The sequence below is a fragment of the Phocoena sinus genome, chromosome 11, assembly GCF_008692025.1.
Source record: "Phocoena sinus isolate mPhoSin1 chromosome 11, mPhoSin1.pri, whole genome shotgun sequence".
In the NCBI taxonomy this organism is placed as follows: Eukaryota; Metazoa; Chordata; class Mammalia; order Artiodactyla; family Phocoenidae; genus Phocoena; species Phocoena sinus.
In genome coordinates this window covers 46,299,856-46,324,684 of record NC_045773.1, presented here as the reverse complement: position 1 = coordinate 46,324,684, position 24,829 = coordinate 46,299,856, and the positions used below count along the sequence as shown (strand labels likewise).

At 39.7% G+C, this 24,829-nt stretch overlaps 1 protein-coding gene across 3 annotated transcripts in view; it reads left to right on the top strand.

Moving 5' to 3' along the window:
• ANO10 (anoctamin 10) overlaps window positions 1-24,829 on the top strand; it is a 228,840-nt gene that overhangs the window by 8,969 nt on the left and 195,042 nt on the right. For all 3 annotated transcript variants that reach the window (XM_032648603.1, XM_032648602.1, XM_032648601.1), the window contains exons 2-7: window positions 8-160; window positions 6,936-7,133; window positions 8,277-8,411; window positions 19,891-20,010; window positions 22,161-22,730; window positions 24,134-24,189. In XM_032648603.1, the coding sequence (XP_032504494.1) occupies window positions 22-160; window positions 6,936-7,133; window positions 8,277-8,411; window positions 19,891-20,010; window positions 22,161-22,730; window positions 24,134-24,189 (1,218 nt within the window). In that variant the 5' untranslated portion in view covers window positions 8-21. The remainder of the gene's footprint in view (window positions 1-7; window positions 161-6,935; window positions 7,134-8,276; window positions 8,412-19,890; window positions 20,011-22,160; window positions 22,731-24,133; window positions 24,190-24,829) is intronic.

Below are 24,829 nucleotides of genomic sequence, written 5' to 3'. Positions count from 1 at the left end.
TTTTCAGCAAGTTTGTCAAAGATGAAAGTGACCTTGTCAGCTCTGGATACTCATGAGAGCTCTTTCACGCCTCTGGTTGTCATAGAACTTGCTCAGGATGTCAAGGAAGAAACCAAAGAATGGCTGAAGAACAGAATTATCAGTAGAAAGAAAGATGGAGGTGAGTAAAATAAATATCACTCAGATTTAGTCATGCCAGTGAGTAAAACTGTGTTTTCAAATGTGTTTCACAGTTTTTTAATTGATATATTTTTAAAATTAATGTTCATTTCTTTGCTCTTTATTATTTATCTAGGACTTGAAAGGAGGTCTTAAATCAACATTAGATTGTAAGTCTCTCTTATACCGTAAGCAACGTGAGTGATTTTGTTCACAGCTATAAACTCTGTGCCTATGTACAGTGCCTGGTGCATAGTAGGTGCTTAATAAATATTTGTCAAATGAATGAATATCTTTTTTTTTTTTTTTTTTTTTTGAATGAATATCTTTGAGTATTCTTTCTGTGTTGGTTATGGTGCTAAGGGAGAGAGAAACACACTTCTGCCTGCAAGGATGTTACTGTCAGGGTAAAGAGACTGAACGCTAGTTCCAGGAAATTGAAGGAACAGGAAGAAAGGCTAAGGAAAAAGCTGTTACAAAATACTGCATGATACTTAAAAAAAAAAAAATCATTATGTATACTTGCTGTGAAAGTAAAGGGGGTCTTCCCTGGTGGTCCAGTGGTTGAGAATCCACCTTCCAATGCAGGGGACGCGGGTTCGATCTCTGGTCGGGGAACTAAGATCCCACGTGCTGCAGGGCAGCTAAGCCTGCGTGCCACAACTACTGAGCCCACATGCCACAACAAGTGAGCCCACATGCTGCAACTAGAGAGCCCACATACTCTGGAGGCCATGCGCCACAACTACAGAGCCCACGTGTTCTGGAGCCCGTGCGCTACAACTTGAGAGCCTGTGTGCTGCAACTACCAAGCCTGCATGCCACAACTAGAGAGAAGCCCGCGCGCTGCAACAAAAGATCCCATGTGCTGCAACTAAGACCCAACACAGCCAAAAATAAATAAATACTTTTTTTAAAAAAAGAGAGAAGATGATAATTACCAATAGGAAGAATGAGGTATGTAACATTGCTACAGTTTCTACAGATATTAAAAGGAAAATAAGGATGTATAATTAAAAAAAAAAGTAAAGGGAAGGACGAGGTGACACTTGATGATGCTTTTTGGGGTGGTAAGGGATGACTTTATAGAAGAAGCCGAAGGTTAGCCCTCTCCTGTAGGGCACAAAAAGGGGGCTAGATCTGGGTAAGAGGGTGGAGGGAGTTTTACATGAGCAGACACTTCATAAAACTACACAAAACAACCCCTAAAACTTCACTAAGTCTCGAAACACTGGACAAAATGTAAATAAGACGCTTTTAAAAAACGATTTTGACTGTAAATGGAAATGCCTTCTTAAAAATAAAACTTTGAGTCAAAGTGGAATTTTTAATTTTTTTCAAACAATTGAACCAAAAAAAAAAAAAACCTTTAAAAAGAAGAATACTTGATTGCTGAAATCTGAGGTGTTTCACTGGACTGGAGTCTCTTCTTTAAAATCCCTGTGGTGGGACTTCCCTGGTGGCGCAGTGGTTAAGAATTTACCTGCCAATGCAGGGGACACGGGTTCAAGCCCTGGTCCGCGAAGATACCACATGCCTTGGAGCAACTAAGCCTGTGTGCCACAACTACTAAGCCTGCACTCTAGAGCCCTCAAGCCACAACTACTGAGCTGGCGCACCTAGAGCCCATGCTCCGCAACAAGAGAAGCCGTCACAATGAGAAGCCCACGCACCACAACGAAGAGTAGCCCTGACTCGCTGCAACTAGAGAAAGCCCACACGCAGCAACGAAGACCCAACGCAGCCAAAAAAAAATAATAATAATAAATAAATTTAAAAAATAAATAAAAAATAAAATCCCTGTGGTGTAAGAACATTTGTAGTGTCTTAGAGTGAGAGAGGCCAGTGTATTCCCAGTCGTCTTCTCTGCTCTTTGTGTGGCTTTAGCAAGGACACATGAGGATGGGGAGGGGATGGCATCCTCCTACAATGCTGGGGCAGTCATAATAGAACCTTCCAAAAAAGTATTCTGGGTCTTTCAGGTAAAGGTATTGGATTTAACACTCATGTTTACTTTTATTCTCTTACAAACTCCTATTAAAATGACAATAAAAGGATCTTTTAAAAAAAGACCTAAGTCCACATTGACAAGAAAGAAGATGTAACAGCAGCACCGTTCTAGAAGCTAGTAAACAGGTGATGAGTAGTGAGTAACTTCTCAGAGTTGAGAAATCCAGAGCTCGAGCTGGCTGGGGAGAAAACTGAGATACAGTTTGGTTTACACTGCAAAATATTCCTAAAGACTCAGGAATTAGAGACATTAGGGGCCTATAGAGGTAGAAATAAAAACGGTACCAAGAAAAAAAAAAAGAATTGGCTGAGATCTGTTTAAGAAATAGTCTGATCCCTAGGTCCCTTCTGTATTCTACCACCCCAGCAGAAGTCTCTGTTATTCTCTGGAGAGGGTCAGATGCATGGATTTGGGCATGGGGCCTTTATGTACAGTTGGTAACAGATTCTGTACATAAAGCACATACACATTCTGTACGTAAAGATAATTAATTGAATCTTGTTACCCCCGTCCTCCATCCCACCAGTCTCATACCTAATTAAGTTTCCACAATGTAATCATCTTGGAAGGAGATTTGAATAATCTTTCCTTGAGGAATCTGAGCAACTCAAGACAAAGGTGCAGAAATCAAGAGTTGCCCATGGAAAGTAACCTGGCCAGACTACCTTGCATTAAAGGCCATTTTTTAAAATAAATTTATTTATTTTATTTTTTTATTTTTGGCTGCGTTGGGTCTTCATTGCTGGGTGTGTGGGCTTTCTCTAGTTGCGGAGAGCGGGGGCCACCCCTCATTGAGGTGCACACAGGCTTCAGTAGATGTGCCCGTGGGCTCTAGAGTGCAGGCGCACGGGCTTAGTTGCTCCGCGGCATGCGGGATCCTCCCGGACCAGGGATCGAACCCACGTGCCCTGCATTGGCAGGCGGATTCCCAACCACTGCGCCACCAGGGAAGCCCCAGAGGCCATCTTTGATGAGTTCCATCTAAACCTTCAGAACTTCTGTTCCACTTCTTAGAACTGCTTTCTTAAACATGAGCTTATAACAAAAGATCACCAAACATCTGAGGAAAATCCCTAACGTGAAAGAGAAAGCTAAAAAAGATAAAAGAAAACCATGTAGGAGAAAACCAAAAGAGAATTAAAAACTCAGTTCTCAGCGTTATGAGAAGACAAACCACCTACACATCAAGAGTAGGATATTATAATCATTTAGGAAAAAAAGCAGCTCATAAAATGAAAGTATGAGAGCAAAATTTAAAAACTCAGTAAAAGGGTTAGAAGACAATTTTGACAGAACCTCCCAGAAAGTAGAGCAAAAAGGTCAAGAATTGGAAAATCTAAGAGAAAAAAAATAGGGAAATTAGAGGACTAGTCCAGGAGGTATACCTCTGAATAAAAGTTCTAAAAAGGGAAGAGAGAAAAAGGAGAGGAAGAAATCATCAAAGAGAAACTCAGGGCTGATGTGTGCTTTTTCAGACTGAAAGGGCCCATGCAATGCCCAGCACTGTGGCTGAAAATGGCATATCACTGGAAGGTTTCAGAACCCTGAGGACAGGGAAGATACTACAAACTTCCAGAAAAAATAAAGTAGGTTAGAAACACTGGAAGCTAGAAGGCAGTGGTATAATATCTTCATTTCTGAAGGAAAATGATTTCAGTCCAGAATTCTGAACCCACCCAGCTGTCAACAAGGTGTGAGGGCGGAGTGAAGAGAGATTTCTCTAAGAAGATAATGTTAACAGCCTATCTCTCTTGGCAGTGTATTGAGGGAAGACTTAAATAATTGGCAGAGCTTGGGGGATTGAATTAGCAGTAAGTGCATAATAAACCAAGCATATGATAAGATACCAATTTTGGGGAAAACGGTAAGTTGTAGGGAAGGAAAATCATAGCAGGTCGTAAGGCTCAACTATAACGTATGTAGTCATAATAAGGAAAATACTGTTGATGGGATGAGAAGGATGATATGACAATATTGTGAGAATGGGATGATGGAAAGGGTGGGTGGAAATGGTGAAGGTGGGTTGGAAAGAGAGCTAAATCCTCATTTGCCAAGGTTTAAACAAAAATAAATAGCTCTATAAGCATGTTGTTTGGTGACGTGAAAAGAAATCACAAAGGAATCACCTGAACGAGTTGAAAGTCATTGCCTTGGTGGGCGGGGTGCCGGTGGCGGGGATGGGGACTATTTTTCAGAACAAGATGTTGACAAATGTTTCTCTGTGAAGGTTATATCCTTTTATACTCCCCTAGTGATGTCTCAGAGTGCCTTTCCCCTCTCACTCCGTGTCAGTTTGCATCGTCCAAGCAAGAGATGCCAAACGCGATTATTTTATTTTATTAAAAAGTTAAAAAATTTTTTTATTTATTTATTTTTGGCTGTGTTGGGTCTTTGTTGCTGTGAGCGGGCTTTCTCTAGTTGCGACGAGTGGGGGCTACTCTTGGTTGCAGTGTGCGGGCTTCTCATTGCTGTGGCTTCTCATTGTGGAGCACGGCCTCCAGGCGCACAGGCTTCAGTAGTTGTGGCTCGCGGGCTCTAGAGCACAGGCTCAGTAGTTGTGGTGCACGGGCTTAGTTGATCCGCGGCACAAGGGATCTTCCTGGACCAGGGATCGAACCCATGTTCCCTGCATTGGCAGGCAGATTCTTATCCACTGCACCACCAGGGAAGCCCACCAAATGGGATTTAATGCACAGGAGGTTTGTTGAGGGGAACATCTGTAGAAAGATAAAGGGAGAAGCAGCAGGCTTAGACATTGAGAGCCTTCAGACTTTCGTGTAGGTCTAACACTTCAGAAAGGAGAGAGGGAAGAAGGAGGCTAGGATAGGAAGAGCCTCCGACTGCAGCATGGTTCTGAGAACGTATGAGCCAGGCCCAACATTGCCCTTTAAAGGAAACGCATGTTGAGCAGAAATGGCCTCATTCCAGTGTCCCCTGCGTGTTCAACCTGTGGCTGGGAGCAGCTAGGGGAGCATGGTCTAGGTGTGAGGGTGCTGTGGCCAAAGGGGGCAGCAGGAGGCTGCAGTCAACTCTGCTTCTCACAGCAGATTCTTTTGATGGGAGATCTGGGTGGAGCAGGGCACTTCCATGGCTACCATACCCACCAACCTAGTTTTTAACCCTACTTTTGATTTTTGCAGTGTGAGAAGTGAAAAGTAGCATATTGGTGTTGGTTTTTTTTTTTTTTTTTAGTTAAACAGAGCACCCAAATGGATTTATTCAGCTGACTTTTGTTTTATAGCATCATTTTCTGAAGAGGTGACTCATGGACAGTGACACTTGAAGAAATTCTGTTACGGGAACAAAGGACAGATTTCTTAGGTCAAAAAGACTGCACATAATGCCCTACGCTTGGAGACTTAAAATGCAAATAAACATAAAATACGTTTTGAGTAATTTCACAGTAAAGAAATCTGTTCAACTTTGTTTAACCCAATTTTTTGATGGTATTTAATCACAGATCCCCTTTTCCCATGCAGCATCTAGTATGGGTCATCGAATATGCTTTGGGCAACACTATTGAGGTAGCATTTAAGAAGAGTGGAACTTTAGAAGGGAAAATAGAAAACATACATAAAAATCAATGTGATAACTTACAGATAGGTTTGCAATTCATATATAAAATACAACCAAAGTCCAAAGCACTAGCCCTTAATAGCAGCCAGATTAGCAGGACTCACTTTCAGAGAACATGGAGTTAAAATTCTTAACCGTGTGCATTTCCAAAATGCTGCTTCTCAAGAACACTAGGCTAATGCCCTATCCATGGAAGAGAAGAATCATACAAGTTTTTTTCTCTCTCCTTAAACACACACATTGCATTTATCTTAATATGAATGACATTAAGGATTTTATATTTAAGAGACATTTGTGTTTTCTTTAAATTGAATATCTTTTATTGTATTTTATTTATATCTTTTATTGATTTTTTATTAAAGTCTTCAGTACCTCTGTTGTAAATTACCTAAATAATAGTGCCATAGTACGTTAATCTGTTAATCCTTTGGGTAAGTGAAATGTAAATTCTGCTATTATCCTGTTACCATCTGATTAGTAGTTTATAATTCCTGTCAATCCTCTAGAGAGGATAAATAGTAAAGAAATAAATGTACCTTAAAAAGTTTCATGTAGGTAGAAATTAAAAATAAGGAAAAAAATTCCTTTTTCTCCATAATATTTTAAGTGAAATAATTCCATATACAGTATCAAATCACAATATCTACTCTTAACATTTTGTGAATCTGTTTAAGAAAAATACCTTTAAACGTAATTGCATGTACTTATGGGAAAAATCATTGAAAAATTATTTTGCTCTTTATTATTTAGTATTTAACGTTCACAAAATCTGTTGTAGTCCGATGTAATTGTGTTACATTTGCAGCATTTTTATTGGGATATTTTATTTCAAATTAATTTTCTTAAATTTTGGTATTTTATTTTTATATTAAACTATATCCTTTTGCTCCATATTTTTACTGAGAGCTAATAAATATTCGATTCCTGTCTCGTATTCTAATTTGAGTAACCGGCAAGCCACTTATTATTCCATTTTCCAATTTTGGCATTTATTTCAAAAAGCTATAAAGAACTGCCATCCCCAGCTTACTCACATTTCTTATTTATTTGGAAGATAGATTTAAATTGTTAATATAATTTATTTGCCTACTACCAAACTAGGAACATAATATTTATTTAGAAGGCTTTCATTTTTGAAACTTTTATGTTTATCTCTGTCTAAGATTGTGCTTATCTTTTGTTTCTGAAGGTGCTCAGCTGTTGTTTAGACCGTTGTTAAATAAATATGAGAAAGAAACACTAGAAAATCAGAACTTATATCTTGTCGGTGCCTCCAGGATTAGATTGTTACTGGGGGCAGAAGCAGTGGGATTGGTGAAAGAGTGCAGTGATGACACCATGAGAGCCTTCATGTATGGAACCCGACACAACTTCAAAGGTTTTGATGGTGAGTTCCAAGATTGCTTCTACCAGAATCAATTTATCAAAAAGAAGTTTTTGATGAATAGATCAGGGGTCAGCAAACTTTTTCAGTAAAGGGCCTGATAGTAAATATTTTAGGCTGTGTGTACGATATGATCTGTCGCAATTATTCAGCACTGCCATTGCAGAGCAAAAGCAGCCTTCAGCCATAAGAAGTGAATGGGTAAGGCTGTGTTCCAGTAGAATTTTATTTATCAAAGCAGATGGGGTCAGATTTGGGGTTGCAGATTTACTTTGTAACCCCTAGAATAGATGAACATAAACTAGGATGACACATGTAACTTATATTATTCTACTTCTTAGAATGGTGAATGTTCACTGGATTGATACAAATAAGAAACAGAGTAGTATTCCAGTGTCCTATAATCCCCTATTCTGATTCTGTTCTGGCTTCAAAGGGGGTTCCAGAATAGAATGGTTTCTGGAAAGAACTGAGAAAGCCAGGGTGGCTATGCTATCAGAGTGGGAGTTTGCTTTCAGAACCAAACTGGTCCCTTTCAGGGCTTTCAGAGTTAGAAGATGTGATTTCGACTTCTTCAGACTCACTCACTCTGGATTTTTATATATTAGTAAATAAATGATCAAGGTGAAATTCACCTCATTTGAGAGGATTCACCTGTCAAGAAACAACACTGTTTTCTTATCAGACTTTCTTCTCCCTCATTTATGGGAGGGATGTTCAGCTGCAGAAGGGAATGGCCTGGGCTTGAGAGTTTGAAGGAGGAGAATTTGCCATGTAGGCAAACTTCAGTTGCATCCCTAGTTAAAAATACTGTTAGAATTAAAGAATGTATTGCCTTCAGCTCATTGGTATTAAATGAGATCAAGCAAGTGTCTGCCATTTGGATGTTTGTACCATATTATAGAATGATTAGTATAATAATTAAAGAATTATATATTATATGAAGGCATTACAGAATATTTTTATTCTTATAAAATATCTAAGGAGCTTTATGTTCTATTTAATTTGTTAGTTTTATACTTTGCTTACTCATGTTTATTATTCATTGTCTATATCATTATTTCATAATCGCATGTTATTTGAATATTATTAATTTTATTTTGGCTATTACTGAGAAAATAACTGTAAATCTTTGTTTTATTTTAGATGATAATGATGATTTCCTCACCATGGCAGAACGTCAATTCATTATCAAACATGAACTTGAAAGTCTTAGAGCCAGAGATGAAAAAATGATCCCTGGTTACCCCCAGGCAAAGTTGTACCCAGGAAAATCATTATGTAAGTCATTGTATCAACTGGCTTCATGAATATACATTCTAATGCAATTATTTTTGCTTAGTAGACATAAATAACAAATTACAGAGGCTTTTGTCCCCTCTAACTGAAGAGATTACGCAACTTTACAGTAACTTATTTTTCATAGTTGTATCTTTTGCCTTTAGATCTTAATTGTATTGCATCTTTAGATCAATTTATTTGTTCTTTATGGTTCTCTGCTTCTTATTTACAAGGTCTCACAGCATTCAGTAAGCTTAAAATTCAGCGTGAACATATTTGCATATTACTCAGTTAAAATTAGCAAAGCTTACCTTATACCCAAACCTTGTAGTATAATGAAAATCTGTGGAGGAATAAAAAACAGAGACACGGTCTTTTCCTGAAGCTCTCTTCCCATCTCCTCTCATCCCACTGGGTATGAACATGTACAAACATAGAAAGGCTTAAGAAGATTCACAGTGTGACATGATAGCTGAATGCAAATTAGCAGTTTGTAACTTTCTGATTTTGTGTAATTCCATTTGAACGAAAATACTAGTTTGCAGACTGAAAGTATTTACTACAATGTGTAATTCCAAATTTGCCTCAAACCCGGATAATGGCAAGGCCCAGAGCATTTTTGCTGCCTAAAATATTCTTTAAACATAGAGGTTTCTGTGTCCCCTAGTCTGGTTTCCTTCCAATAGTCAGTGTCATTCAGGAGGACGGATGCCCAAGAGTCAGTCCATATTCAAATTTTCTCCCTTGTCACCAAATATATTTTAGATCTGGTTTGTTGAAACCAAGATCCAATCATACATCACCCATTTTGTTTGGTTATTATATCTCTTAAGTCTCTCTTTTTTTCTATTGTGATGAAATACATATAACATATGTTATATATGATTTTTTAAAATAAATTTATTTATTTATTTTTGGCTGCGTTGGGTCTTCGTTGCTGCACACAGGCTTTCTCTAGTTGTGGTGAGCGGGGGCTACTCTTCATTGCGGTGGCTTCTCTTGTTGCGGAACATGGGCTCTAGGCATGTGGGCTTCAGTAGTTGTGGCACATGGGCTCAGTACTTGTGGCTCATGGGCTCTAGAGTGCAGGCTCAGTAGTTGTGGTGTGCAGGCTTAGTTGCTCCGTGGCATGTGGGATCTTCCCAGAACAGGGCTCAAACCCGTGTCCCCTGCATTGGCAGGCAGATTCTTAACTACTGTGCCACCAGGGAAGTCCCTATATATGATTTTTAAGTGTACAGTTCAGTGGTATTAAATACATTCATAAAGTTTTACAACCATCATCACCATCCATCTCCATAGCTCTTTCCATCTTGTAAAACTGAAACTCTGTACCCATTAAACAATCTCTGTCCCTTCTCGCCTAAGTTTTGAAATCAGGAAATTTTGTGTTTCTTTTTCGAGATTGTTTTGGCTATTTGAGGTTCCATGAAATTCCATATGAATTTTAGGATGGGTTTTTCTATTTTTGCAAAAGACGTCATTGGGATTTTAATAGAGATTGCATTGAATCTGTAGATTGCTTTGGATAGTATTGACATCTTAACAAGTTTAGGTCCCGTGAATGTGAGATGTGCTTCAATTACTTTATGTTTTCTTTAGTTTCTTTTAGCATTGTTTTATAGTTTTTATTGTACAAGTCTTTTACCTCCATAGTTAATTCCTAAGTGTTTTATTCTTTATGATGCTATTAGAAATGGAATTTTTTTCATAATTACCTTTCCAGATAGTTCATTGTTAGTGTATAGAGATGCAACTGATTTTTCTGTGTTGACTTTGTATCCTGCTACTTTGCTAACTTCACTTATTAGCTTTGACAGTATTTCTGTGGAAATTTTAGCATTTTCTACATATAAGATGATATCATCTGTGAACAGGGATAATTTTACTTCTTCCTTTCCAGTTTGGATGCTTTTTGTTTCTTTTTCTTGCCTAATTGCTCAGGCTAGAACTTCCAATAATATGTTGAATAGAAGAGATGACAGTGGGCTTCTCTGTCTTATTTCTGATCTTAGAGAAAAAGCTTTCATTCTTCCACCATTCAATATGATGTTTGCTGTGGGCTTTTCATAGATGGATTTTATTATGTTGAGGTAGTTTCACTCTATACCTCATTTATTGAGTGTTTTTTTAATCATGAAAGAGTGTTGGATTTTGTTAGATGCTTTTTCTGCCTCAATCGAAATGATCATGTGGGTTTTTCCCCCCCTTCATTCTGTTAATGTAGTATATTACACAGATTGTTTTTAGTATGTTGAACCATCCTTGCATTCTAGAAATAAATTGCACTTGTCATGGTGTATAATTCTTTTAACATGCTGCTGAATTGAGCTTGCTAGCATTGAGTATTTTTCCATCAGTGTTCATGAGGGATATTGGTCTGTAGTTTTCCCTTCTTGTAGTGCTTTTGTCTGACTTTGTATCAGGGTAATGCTGGCCTGTGAGTGAGTGAGTTAATAGTGTTCCTTCCTCTTAAATTTTTGGGGAAAGTTTGAGAAGAATTGGTATTAGTTTTCCTTTAAATATTGGTAAAATTCACCAGTGAGGGTATCAGGTTCAGGGTTTCTCTTTGTCAGGAGATTTTTAGTTACTGATTTAATCTCCTTAATACTTACAGGTCTGTTCTAGTCACATTTTCTCTCCCTTCCTGTTTTAGTCTTGGTAGGTTTTGTGTTTCTAGGAATTTGTCCATTCCATCTAGGCTATCCAGTTTGTTGGTATACAAGTGTTCATAGTACATGCTTACAACCCTTTTTATTTCTTTAGAATCAGTAATAATGTCCCCATTTTCATTTCTGATCATAGTAAGTTATGTCTTCTGTCTTTTTTCCTCAGTTCATCTAGTTAAAGATTTGTCAATTTTTTTTTTTTTGGCTGTGTTGGGTCTTTGTTGCTGTGCATGGGCTTTCTCTAGTTGCGGCGAGCGTGGGCTACTCCCCGCTGTGGTGCACGGGCCTATCATTGTCACAGCCTCTCCTGCTGCAGAGCTCAGGCTCCAGGCACATGGGCTTCAGCAGTTGTGGTGCACAGGCTCAGCAGCTGTGGCTCGTGGGCTCCAGAGCGCAGGCTCAGTAGTTGTGGCACATGGACCCAGCTACTCCACAGCATGTGGGACCTTCCCGGGCCAGGGATTGAACCCGTGTCCCCTGCATTGGCAGGTGGATTCTTAACCACTGTGCCACCAAGAAAGCCCCCAGATTTGTCAATTTTGTTGATCTTTTCAAAGAACCAACTTTAGTTTTCTTTAATTTTCTCTATTATCTTTCTATTCTCTATTTTGTTTATATCTGCTCCAGTCTTTTTTATTTTCTTCCTTCTGCTAGCTTTGGGTTTAGATTGTTCTTCATTTTCTAGTTCCTTAATTGTAAAGTTAGGTTGTTATTTGAGGTCTTTCTCATTTTTAAATATAAGCATGTATAGCTATCAATTCCCCCCTTAACCTTGCTTTCTCTGTGTCCTATAAGTTTTGGTATGCTGTGTTTTGTTTTCATTCATTTCTAAGTATTTTCTAATTTCCCCTGTGGTTTCTTCCTTGACTCACTGGTTGTTTAAGAATGTGTTGTTTAATTTCCACACATTTGTGAATTCCCCAGTTTTCCTTCTGTTATTGATTTCTAACTTCATCCCGTTGTGGTCAGAGGATACTTTTTATGATTTATATCTTTTTAAACCTGTGAGGCTTAATTTATGACCTAACATATGGTCTGTCTTGGAAAATGTCCCACATACACTCGGGAACTAAGAGTGTGTTGGTTCTATACTGCCTGACTTACATGGAAACTGCATTTTGTAGTCTCCCCTGTCTCTGAGTTATACTGTAGACATGTATCATGGATGCTTTTGCTTGCTTTCCTTGTTGACCTGTATGGCTTTTAGGAGGTGTCTGGAAATCTGAGTGCAGGTACTCATCATTCATGTTTGTCTGCATTTCCAGTTATCTGCATACGTCTTGATATTAATTATTCTGTAGCAGGTTGTTTTTGGACATATGTTCTTTCAATTTGTGGATTAAAGATTACCATGATTTCAGAAACATTTTCTTCAGTTACCTTTGAAGATTTCTTTGGCTGTATTTTCTCTCTTCTTGTCTTTAGGTATGCCAATTATATATATGTGAATCTTACATATTCTCTGAAATATTTTAAAGTTTTAATGTAATTTTCTTAGTCTTCTTCACCATTTTCTGGCTTTATTTGTTCAGTTTTTTCTTTTTCAGTAGCTTTTATTGACTTTGTATCTATAGTAGTTTTATTTTTCTCTTCACTTTTCTAAGATCCCACCTTCAGCTCTGGTAGGTCTTCCTCTAGTTTTAATTTCAGAGGTGTGACTTGCTTTAATTTCTTTAATTCCTCGAAGAATTCCATAATTTTTCATTGCTTTATGCTTTAAATTTTTGCTATGTTTCTTCTCTGCCTTTTTTTTTTAAAGGTCTTCCTTTTTTCCCTTGTATTCTTGCATAGTTCTATGCCAGTTTCTTTGTGGTGTTTACTTATTTTTTAATGAGTCCCTATTTTTTTCAGACCAGCTATTTTGGGAGGAATTGTGTGTGTGGGGGAGAGGGGATGTTGGGGGCCTCCATTCGGGAACTGTGGTGGTCAGGAGGTTGGATTTTGCCTGGCAGTGTGCTCTCCTTGAGTCATCTTAGAGCCTCCATGGAGCCCTGTTTCTTATCAGGAGTTTTTGCTGGGTTTGGCCTTTAGGTCTGTCTTTAGCCAACAAAGACCCACAGCTCCTGAGCTGCTCACCTCCATCCCTGGGTTCCAGCGGGCAGCTCTTTTCCCAAGACGGCAGACCCACGCTTTCCTTCCTCCAGCCTCGTGTCTCTTGTCTGGCTGTGGTGCCCGGCAGGGAGCAGACACACGTCAGGGGTCTGCCAGGCGTCCCCTTTGCCTTCATTCTGGGCAAGGAGACAGTGGTTTCCTACCCCTCAGTGTCCTGGAGAACCCTGCCCTCTGCCTGCTGGCCCTGGTTTGCAGGGGCATGGGTGCTCTTAGCTTACACTGGGCTGACTTTTAAGGCCACTTTTCAAAGTTTGTGATTTCAGTTTATAATTTGTTTTGTTTTCTTTTGTTCTACTTTCATCAAAGGTAGGGTTTCCTTTTATGTTTCTTGTTTACTTTGTTGTTTTGAATTTGGCGTCATGAACAAGAACAGGGTAGGGGTGTCTTTCTGCCACCATTTGTTACCAGGAGTTACACATTCTGTTTTTAGGCCATTGTTTGGTGCCATTCCAAAATTTCAAGTCTTTTTTTAATCTTAGTGGGAGGGCATGTTTTCAGACACAGCTGTGCCCTGTATCAGTTAAAAGGCTAAGCCAACTGAGGTACTGTCCTAGTTGTTAATGTGAGCATCTCGTTTCTTCTTGTTCATCATGTTAATCAGACCATCACGTGGAAATCACTGCTTCCACCTGTTAAAGAGTGAGTGTACGCTTTCATCAGATGGGACTCAGGAGCAGCACTTTCCCAAGTGCTCCCAGTTGCTTCAAAGACATTTTCACTGAGCTAAAACCTTGCCGAAAATATGTAAATGGATTTCTCTTGGGTGTGTAGGTAGCCAGTCTGGCGTCCTGAAGCCGTAATAGAAATAACTTTCTTGTGGGCAGGATGAGGCTTTTGTAATCAAGGATCCCTCCTCCCTCCCTTCCTTCTTCTCTTTCTTTTTTGCAGTAAGTATGAAAACAATAAAATCATCTCCGTCGGGATCGTTTGAAATTTTGAATGCCATCCGAGATAAGAATCAAATTAAAGTTGTAGAAGTCTGGATTTTGAAATTCTGCATTATTCTCTTCCTCTGTGTCTTTGAAAGTGTGATCATAATATTTGGTTGAAGAAGGAATGGTATACGCATAAAGTGTGAACTATTTTCAGAGTGCAAATTTTCGAATGAATGAAACTTAGAGTAATTTAAAATCCTAGATGTTCATGAAGTTAATCCATAGAAATGGAGCTGGCCAGGGCTTTCATGAGAGACACTCTCCTTTAGCTTAGGTTTAAGTTAATTTTACACACAATGATTATAATTTTATTTGTCATAATGTTGTGTTTTGATGGAAAGCTTTCATTAAGTAGAGAGCAGCTTGCGTGGTTGTAAACACGAGCTAGGAGCAGTTGACGGTGCTGTGAGCTCTGCATTTTAGGGCTCCCTTCTTCCATCAAACAGCAAACACGTGGAGAACTAGGAATTGGTTATACGTGTGTCTTAGTCATCAGCGGTCATCTTGAGGGTCATCTCCTTTCCAGTTTTCTGTGTGAGCTATGATCTCTTCATAACCTCAGACTGCCTTTGCCAGTTGATTCCTAATAGTTAATAGTCATGCAAATAACCTAACGAAAGATTTTCTTTAAAAAGAGGAGTTGAGGGAGCGGAGAATTTCTTATGTATTAAATTTATCCTAAGGGATATTATTTAGCTTAGGTAAAAGCTCTGTCTCAAAGTGTCTATCAGATGATTCTGATGTTTTGATTGATGGGATATGGCAATCTCATGGTAGGTCTTTAATATTATATTGTTACTCTTTTAGAACATTACAGTAACTACTTCTGAATATCTTCTATATACAAATGGTTAGATTTTTAGAGTAATCAGATATAATCTGTCTTCTAAAATTATTTATTGACCATATGAGAATAATAGAGTGGATGTCAAGTAAATATGTAGCACGCTTGTGTGTAAGACAGTGAAACCATCGATGTGTGTGTGTGTGTGTGTATGTGTCTAGTGCCGGGTACAGCACCATATATCTATATATCTGTATCTGTGTATCTCCACACACGCTGTGTTTTGCCACGTACATACTTGCAGTTTTTATGTTAAGCAGGGATGAAAACAATGCAGGAATATGAAAATGTATTTTGAAAACACAGGTATCCCTGAGAAGCAGTTTTTTCCTCTTTAAGACAAGATTGGTCTGTTCACAGCTGAGAGCTAGATGCAGGCGGGCCCTGGGGCAGGGTGCTGGGCACAGCAGCGGCTGCAGGGGCAGAGGGACTCTGTCTTCACTGTGTGGCCTCCACTCCCAGTCGGAGCTGATCACCCCTCTGCTGGATCGGAGGCAGCATGACCCGCCCCTCCCTGCTGCACAGAAACGCCGGAAGGAGTTGTGGGAGGGATTTGTGCTTCTACTATTTTTTTTTTTTTTTTGTGGTACGCGAGCCTCTCACTGTTGTGGCGTCTCGTTGCGGAGCACAGGCTCCGGACGCTCAGGCTTAGCGGCCATGGCTCACAGGCCTAGCCGCTCCACGGCATATGGGATCTTCCCGGACCGGGGCACGAACCCGTGTCCCCTGCATCGGCAGGCGGACTCTCAACCACTGCGCCACCAGGGAAGCCCTGTGCTTTTACTTTTACGTCATGTTAAACAGACTGTGTTAGTATTGTTATTGCAATATTTAATTTAGAGGGTCCTACTCACAGCCAGGCTACTCTCCCTTAAATTAGATTTTGGTTAGTTTTGCTAAGTATTAAATGGCTGTAATAGTTATAACCCTAGTTCTTGACAGCAGATCATTCAGCATTCTTAAAGGAAGGAATCTTGGTTTGAATTGTTCCTTTCTTTAAATAGGCCTGCACAGCATCATATTTTCCTTTGAAGGTAAGGCTCAGTTTAATTACATGCTTCACTGACATGAGAAAGTCAAGGGATTGGAAAAAAAAAAAAAAACCTCTATTTTTAGAAGCTGAAACCAGAACCATGCTTTTGGCATTGATGGTGAAGCGAAGCCCAGTAATTTAGGACTTGTGTGTTATATTCTTTCTGAGTCCCTCAGTTTGCAGCCTTATTTTTAGAGGTATACAGGTGGCTTTTTATGCTTGTCTGGAAAGTTTTCTATAGCAGAATGGAGTGATTTCTTTAAAAAGAGCTTAGAAATAGTAAAATAATAATTTAGATGTTATCAGTCAGTTCAAAGTTCAGAAACTTGATACAGTAGTTGAAAAGGATAGTAATAGAAGAAAGAATAAGGTACAGCTCTGGATCCCTAAATAAGAGCTAAGAATCAGAACCGGTGTGGGTGATTGACTTTCACTCATGTTCGCTGCAAAAAAACCCACTGAAACACTTTAGAATAAGTCACGTACCACAATGTTCATTGCAGCACTATTTACAGTAGCCAGGACACGGAAGCAACCTAAGTGTCCATTGACAGATGAATGGATAAAGAAGATGTGGCACATATGTACAATGGAATATTACTCAGCCATAAAAAGAAACGAAATTAAGTTATTTGTAGTGAAGTGGATGGACCTAGAGTCTGTCATACAGAGTGAAGTAAGTCAGAAAGAGAAAAACAAATACTGTATGCTAACACATATATATGGAATCTAAAAAAAAAATGGTTCTGATGAACCTAGGGGCAGGACAGGAATAAAGACACAGACACACACAATGGATTTGAGGACACAGGGAGGGGGAAGGGTAAGCTGGGATGAAGTGAGAGAGTGGCGTGGACATATATATACTACCAACTGTAAAATAGCACAGGGAGATCAGCTCGGTGCTTTTTGACCACCTAGAGGGGTGGGATAGGGAGGGTGGGAAGGAGATGCAAGAGGGAGGGGATATGGGGATATATGTATGCGTATAGCTGATTCACTTTGTTATACAGCAGAAACTAACACAACATTGTAAAGCAATTATACTCCAATAAAGATGTTAAAAAATATATTAAAAATGGACTTGACAGCACCAGAGGCTGATATAACTTAAACCATACAGCTTTTTACCCTAGTTGTTGATATTTTGAGTATATACCTTTTTCAGTTATTGAGAAGGGGGATTTTATCACAACCCTAGTTTTTTTTTTTTTTTTTTCTTATTTTTTGCGGTACACGGGCCTCTCACTGTTGTGGCCTCTCCCATTGCGGAGCACAGGCTCTGGATGTGCAGGCTCAGCGGCCATGGCTCACAGGCCCAGCCGCTCCGCGGCATGGGGGATCCTCCCGGACTGGGGCACGAACCCGTGTCCCCTGCATCGGCAGGCGGACTCTCAACCGCTGCGCCACCAGGGAAGCCCCCAACCCTAGCTTTTTAAGACTTTCTTCCTCTGTATAACTTATGCATGAGATGCAGTTGTAAGAAGATCCATCTATTAAGAATCCTTTTTTTTTTAAGATCCATACTTTTTCCCAAGTATTTTCAAAATCAGTTTTATCTTTTCTAATCTGATAAGAAAGGACTACATTCACAAACAGCAGATATCAAAATCAGAAGAAAAAACTTCCTGCTTTCAGCAATCGTTTGGTATGATTTTAACACTTGTGCACATATCTGGGAGAGACGAACACATTTAACGAAAGACAATATCCCCTAGTGATAATATTGATAATTTTTCCTACTGTTAGTATCAGATATCTCCTCTTTATTATCCTTTTTTTCATTTCCAAGAAGTTAGGTTTTCTTTTAAATTACTCTGAAGATTTTATAATAGGGCATCTGTCCTGAGAATACCATCTCTCTTTGTTATATGCAGTATTTGTACATCAGATACTTAAATCATGTTTCTCTTCCACGCTGCGGATATTTATTTGCCATCCTCATTGAAGGGCCTACTGCCTGATACGCTCATCACTTGTCTTTGGGAACAAGGTAGATAGGAGATAAGGAAGGCAGGCCCTCAGAAGAGATGAGCTGATTAAAACAGCTGCTAGGAACTTGCGTGGAAAGTGCTCCGTCTCCCCCAGTGTGGCACAGGGCATGCATTTGAGTTCTCCATGAACTGAACACATTTCCTCTTAAAGACCTGAAGACCTGTCTACCCAGTGAGTCATTCTGAATAATTATGGATGAGAGAATGCCCCGTTTTCGTTTATTATCATTAGGGGACATTGTCTTTGGTTAAGTTTGTTTGTCTCTCTGTAACTAACCTGGGTTCTTGGACCCTTCAATCAATAGAAATTGTGAAGAGGCCAGATGAAATTCAGGTAAGGCTTTATTGGGACTCATGCTGCAGCTCAAGGGAACTAAAACAAGTAACAGGTGCCCTTGCTTGTTCCTGGGGGGTGGGGGTTGGGGGGAGGTACAAGGTGGTCCCTTAAATAGGGTGAGGCTGGGGGTGGATTGGTGGGTCAGGCTGGAGGCGTGGCTTAGGTTGTCTGCCCAGCCGCTTGGTGGTGCTGTGTGCAGGGGGCATGTGCAGTACTCTGCTTTTGCTCCCAGCTCCTCAGAAGTGGCAGTTGGTTTGTGGCCTTTTTGAATCTTATTTTTCATAATTTGCCCCAACTGCTCTTGACCTGCATAAGGTAGTTTTTAGTCCCTTATAATTTCTTCGTATTCTGTTGCTGGAGGAGACATTTGTCCAGGTGCAAACACTCCTGTAAAGGGTCCCAGGTCCCAGCTTGTCTCATCTCCCAGGTATGTGCACAAGTGTTAAAATCATACCAAACGATTGCTGAAAGCTGGAAGTCTTTTTAAATTTTGATATCTGCTGTTTGTGAATGTAAGCCTTTGTTAGCAGATTAGAAAAGGTAAAAATGATTTTGAAAGTACTCAGGATCAGTAACAATGAAAGGAACTGAACATTCTCTTACCTTCACTGTAGTGAGAGGACAGATTGGTAAAATTTTTTCTAGAGGCTGTTTTGTAATATGTATCCCAAGTTTAAGATACATATGCTCTGCTCTTGGAGCTAGCAATTCTACTTCTAAGTGTATGTACCAAGGAAATAGTTGACAGGTGGGGAAAGTTATATGTATAAGAATTTTAACATTATTTGTAATAGTGAAAAAAGGAAACAAGTATTTTTCAATAGAGGATTAGTTAAATTATAGCACTTCATACAAGGGAATATTATGATGCCGTGAAAAAGGTCATTCATGTTCTATTTATATTGTCATTGAAAAATGTTCATCATATACTACTACTACATGAGAAGATTACAGAATGATGTGTAGAGAATGATCGCTTTTGTTTCTAAAATAAATATTTATATACGTATATTTTGAAGTCTGCTTACACACTAAATTGCTATTTACAGTGGTTATGTTTTTGTGGAAGGGAGAGAATAAACAAGAGCCTCTCTAAATTCTAACCTGTGCCTTTCTGTAAGGTTTAAAATTTTACATCGACTTGTATTGCTTTCATAGCCAAAGGAAATAATAAAGATATTTACATTCTGAAGAACAGAAGAATACACACCTTGGGAGCAGGCAGGATAGCGTTGATCTCTGTGTAGACCTTCTCTCTTCCTGGAGAGTTTGGGTAGCATTTTTTTTTTTTTTTTTTTGCGGTACGCGGGCCTCTCACTGTTGTGGCTTCTCCCGTTGCGGAGCACAGGCTCCGGACGCGCAGGCTCAGCGGCCATGGCTCACGGGCCCAGCCGCTCCGCAGCACGTGGGATCTTCCCAGGCCGGGGCACGAACCCGTGTCCCCTGCATTGGCAAGCGGACTCTCAACCACTGCGCCACCAGGGAAGCCCTGGGTAGCATTTGATGAAGCGTATCATGAGCAATCTCAAACCCGTCTCGCCTGTTCCTTCCGCAGTGAGGAGGCTGCTCACATCTGGCATCGTGATTCAGGTGTTTCCACTGCATGACAACGAAGCCCTGAAGAAGCTGGAGGACACCTGGTATACTCGGTTTACCGTAAAGTATCAGCCCATAGGTATGTGTCAGCGCCTGCTCTCTTAGAGAAGAGGAAGATGCAGCAGTGGTGGTATCCCTCTTGGGTAGATACTTAACGCTGTGCTGGGCAGGGCTCGCCAGCTGCATGTCGGCAAAAAATTGGTGAGGGGTTAGAGGGGTTACATGACCTATTTGTTTATTTTATTTCTGATACCATTTTAGATGAACTGAATTACAGGCTGTTATTAAACTTCACCAACGATACAGGCAATCCAGAGTGGCCTTCATGACTACGTGTCAGATTTGTTGTAGAACATACTTGATAAGAATCTAGTTTGACCGTGATTATTTTGTGTTTGAAAATTTCTGTTTCTTTAGCACTAATCAGTGGGCCAAGCTGCGTTCATTCTTAGTGGCAGACTAGCAGGCCTAAACGTCTTTTGAGGTAGTTTATAAGGATCTTGGTGTGCATTACTGGAACTGTGCATTTTCTCTGAAGACACTTAGAAGAATAACCGTTAATTTATTCGGTGTGTATTGAATATTACTCTGTGTAAACTTCTGTCAGTATGGATGTTCAAGTGTTTTTGGTTCAGTTATGTCTTTTAAGCAAAAGGATTATATTTAAGATGGTAGTTTTCACCATAAGCATTACTATCAGTTTTTCTTTAAAGGACATTGCCTTTTTCACTTTGTTTAAAGGAATTCCTCTCAAATTTTCTTTCTAATTGCCATTTCTGAAAACAATTATTATAATATTGTAACAGTGAACATAAATCATTTTTAAGGTCAAATTTTGAAATTGCATTTTTTCTTGTATTCTTTGAAAGGAAAAATGTTTGTTTTTGATAGTTCCAGGTGATGTAATAGTCATTTTATGTTACACTTAGGACATTTTTTCACCTTGTTTAGCATTTAGGTGGCAGTAAATTTAAATATTGCCTCTAGGTCTTGTGAGTGACTGTATCCAGGAGCTACTACTTAGAAAGTGAGGGGGAAAAAGTGAGTTGGTGGTGAAGGCTGAGCATGGGTGTGGTAGTGGTTTAGAGGCCTCTGGGAGTGCTGGGACTGAAGATAGTAGCTGGGGCTCAGGAAAATTTTGAACTTCCCCCTGAGATCAAAAGAGAGAGGTGGTCTGATATGGAGCCCAGGACCATGAGTGGCTTTTTTTTTTTTTTTTAATCTTTTAACCTGATTCTGATTTGAAGTTACCTCATCATACCCACTGTTTGAACATACTCCTGAGTTAGTAGGAGAATTAAGGATAGGGGAAAATAGGATCCCTGTTTACTGTAAACCATCCACATAGACTGATCTGACACATTATCTTAAAAAAAAAAAGAAAAAACCACTATGTTTTAACTTCATGTAATTAACCCAGAAATACTAACTCTAACTCTTACACCTCCCTCACCCCCTGCATCCCACCTTGGTCCCAGTGCAAGATGCTTTTACAGTCTAGGCAGTCACCCATGTAGATGTGGCCGGCAAAGGACACGGTGTTCATGACCTCTTTTGGGTTAGCTAGCTGATGTTGCTTGGCCCTTCTTCTGCCCAGTGCATTTATCTATATGAAAGTATAGATAAATGTATTCCATGTATTCTAAAAGTTAATGTGTAGAATATTGTTTTGTGCTTTTGAATAATTTTTCTTCAGTGTATTGAAAAGTTTGCCATGACATATTGATGAAAGTTTACAGCTTTGAGTAGTGGGGGCAGGATACTATGGATGAGGAGTCTTCTTTGAAAATAAGCTCTATAACTGCAGTATTAAAGTGAGAGAAGAGTGGGGAGCATAAAGTAAACCCCCAAATTAAGCAGGTTCATTGGCCACGGCTGAATTTAAACTAGGACCTTGGAGATTGAGGATGAGCCCGAGGTGAGTTTTTCCTTGTGAAGAAGGCATCCACCAGATGAGAAGGTGAAGAGAAGCAGACCCAAAGCAGCCCCAGCAGCTGTGGCCTGAGCCCTGAGCTGGGGGAAGTGTCAGACTTATTGCTGTAGAGACAAGCGAGGTCTTTGTACTTTATGGAGGATGGATTTACCATCACACACCGATTGGGAAATAAGGGTTTTAAATGATCCCCACTTAAGTGAAAAAGTGGATAAGCTTACTTGAAGTGATTTTAAAAAAAAAATCAAGTCTTTGCCAGTCGGGACTTAAGGTCCTTTTGTTTCCTTTCGTTGTAGATAGTATTCGTGGCTACTTTGGAGAAACAATCGCTCTTTACTTTGGATTTTTGGAGTATTTCACTTTTGCCTTAATCCCTGTGGCGGTCCTTGGGCTACCTTACTACCTGTTTGTGTGGGAGAACTATGACAAGTATGTGGTCTTCGCCTCATTCAACCTGATCTGGTCCACGGTGATCCTGGAGGTGTGGAAGCGCGGCTGTGCCAGTATGACCTACAGGTGGGGGACCCTGGTCATGAAGAGACAGTTTGAGGAGCCCCGGCCAGGATATCACGGGGTCCTGGGTATCAATTCCGTCACCGGCAGGGAGGAACCACTGTACCCCAGCTACAAGAGACAGTTGCGCATTTACCTGGTCTCCCTGCCGTTTGTGTGCCTCTGTCTCTATTTCTCTCTGTTTGTCATGATGATTTACTTTGACATGGAGGCCTGGGCCTTGGATCTACACGAAAACAGCAGGTCCGAGTGGACCGGTATCTTGTTGTATGTGCCCAGCATCATCTATGCCATCGTGATTGAGATCATGAACCGCTTCTATCGATTTGCTGCCGAGTTTTTAACTTCATGGGGTAAGACTCAGTGCTTTGAATTTATGTCTCATTTGCCTATAAGAAATATTGCTTTGATCATAGGATTCATGTAATCACTACCTTGCAAAGAAGATAGATGTTGCTCTGGGCTCATTCTAGAGACATAAGGAAAAGTCATCGGCTCTGGGAGCTCTGATGATCTCTAGGTCATGGTTCTCACAGCTCTTATTTATTGTTAGTTACTATGTTCTAGGTGCCCTGCTAAGCACTTTATCCATAGTTCCTCATTTTCACCTGCTCAGGACACCATGAAATAGAAGTTATTTCACAGTTTTATGGCTAAAGATACTGAGAATTAACAAAGTTTAGGCAGCAAATGGTAGAACCAGGCTAGTCCAACCTGTGCTCCTAATACTATATTGTGTTTTATGCTAAGGATAAAATCAGTTGAATTATCTCCATAATACTCTGGCTGAAAGAACTATGTCTGGGATCTGAAAACCAGTTGTGTAGTTGTGTGGGGCCTGCCATTGAACTCAGTGAAGGCAGGTGTTCTTGTCTGTCTCTGTAGTAAAAGAGGAACCTGGTTATAGTTTTAAAAAGGTCTTGATGGGCCATTCACTCATTAATTAATTTATTCATTCAAACAAATAAATAGGCTATATTAAGCCCTAGGAAGAAGTCTAGGCCTTAACTTCATGGACCAGAAAGGTATTTTAAATTCTTTTTATTAGTCATATAACAACAGCTACCATTTATTGAGTGCTTTCCTTGAGCTGATGCTGGGGTTTGGTAGTATTTGTAATCCTGACGGTGACCCTGGGAGGAAGGTGGTGTCAGCCCTGTTTTGTAGGCAAGGAGGCTGAGTGTCAGGAGGTTAAGTGACTTGCCCAAGGTCAGATAGTGGCTGAGTTGAGGTTCAAATCCAGGTCAGCCTAACATTGCCTCTCTGTGCAAGGTGATACTTCTGTTCAGAATCTTCCTTTTTTGTCCTTTTGCCCTGCTGTCTTGGGACCTGCACAGTGTCTCCTTTTCTTAGGGTGGAAATTTGAGTTTCCTTTTAAGTAAATCCTTATAAACTTTATTTATTGCCCTACTCTTTAGAGATTGTTCTCAGTTTTACTATTACCGCTGATACAGGGTCTTTTTTTGGTATCTGTGGGATCATTTGCCAACACTTACTACATTCCTTTATTGCAGTAATATTTAAAAAATAATTTCGGACCACGGTGCTATGGCAGTATCTTGAAAAATGTGTCTTAAATTTAGTTTCTTTTTTGTTTGATGTTCTTGGCGGTAAGCAGTAGCCTGGCACGTTTACTGACTGAGGCTCTGTTTTTGAACATCTCTGCCCTCAGCACAAGTCTCACTTTACTTCATGACAATGCTCCCATTCTGCTTTCTTACCTGAGAGACATTACCTCTCCTTTTTAATATTTTAGAGAATCACAGATTGGAATCTGCCTACCAGAATCACCTAATTCTGAAAGTGTTAGTGGTAAGTAGATCTTTTATATACAAGTCCATTGTACTTTTGAAACTAACACATAGTACTTAATATTTAGGAGTATAAATATGAAGACTTGATTCTGATTTAAGGTATCAGGTAGTTAATATACTTTGTCCAAGTAGGCAAGGATCGATTAATGTGTGTTTACATGAATGTTCAACAGTCTTATTACAAATGTGCACATGGTATAAGACTTTAAATGTAGAAATTAGTATTATAGCCAATTTCCAATTATTTAAAAAAACTACTTTATAGACATGTTTCTGTTATTTTCCTTTTGGTGACTCGGGTTTGAATGTTTCATTATTCAACAATCCTTCCAGTTATCCACCTTCTGTTTAGTGATGGAGCATTAAATTACTATTTTTTAAAAATTTTGTCTAAGAAATTTCCAAAGTCCAAGAGGTTCCCAGCATGTTTTGAAGAGTAGGAGGAAAGGGATGGAGGAAAGGCGCTGTGTAACCTGCTTGCTGTTTGTGTAAAAGCGCACACATTATGCCTCTTCCCACCATTGTTAGCAATAACAAAGAGGTACCATCCTGAAATCACCTTGTTTATCTGGAGATTACCTGAGTCGTCTGTAACATAGCTGAGAATCAAGAAAGAGTGCATAAGGAGTCCTCTGAAC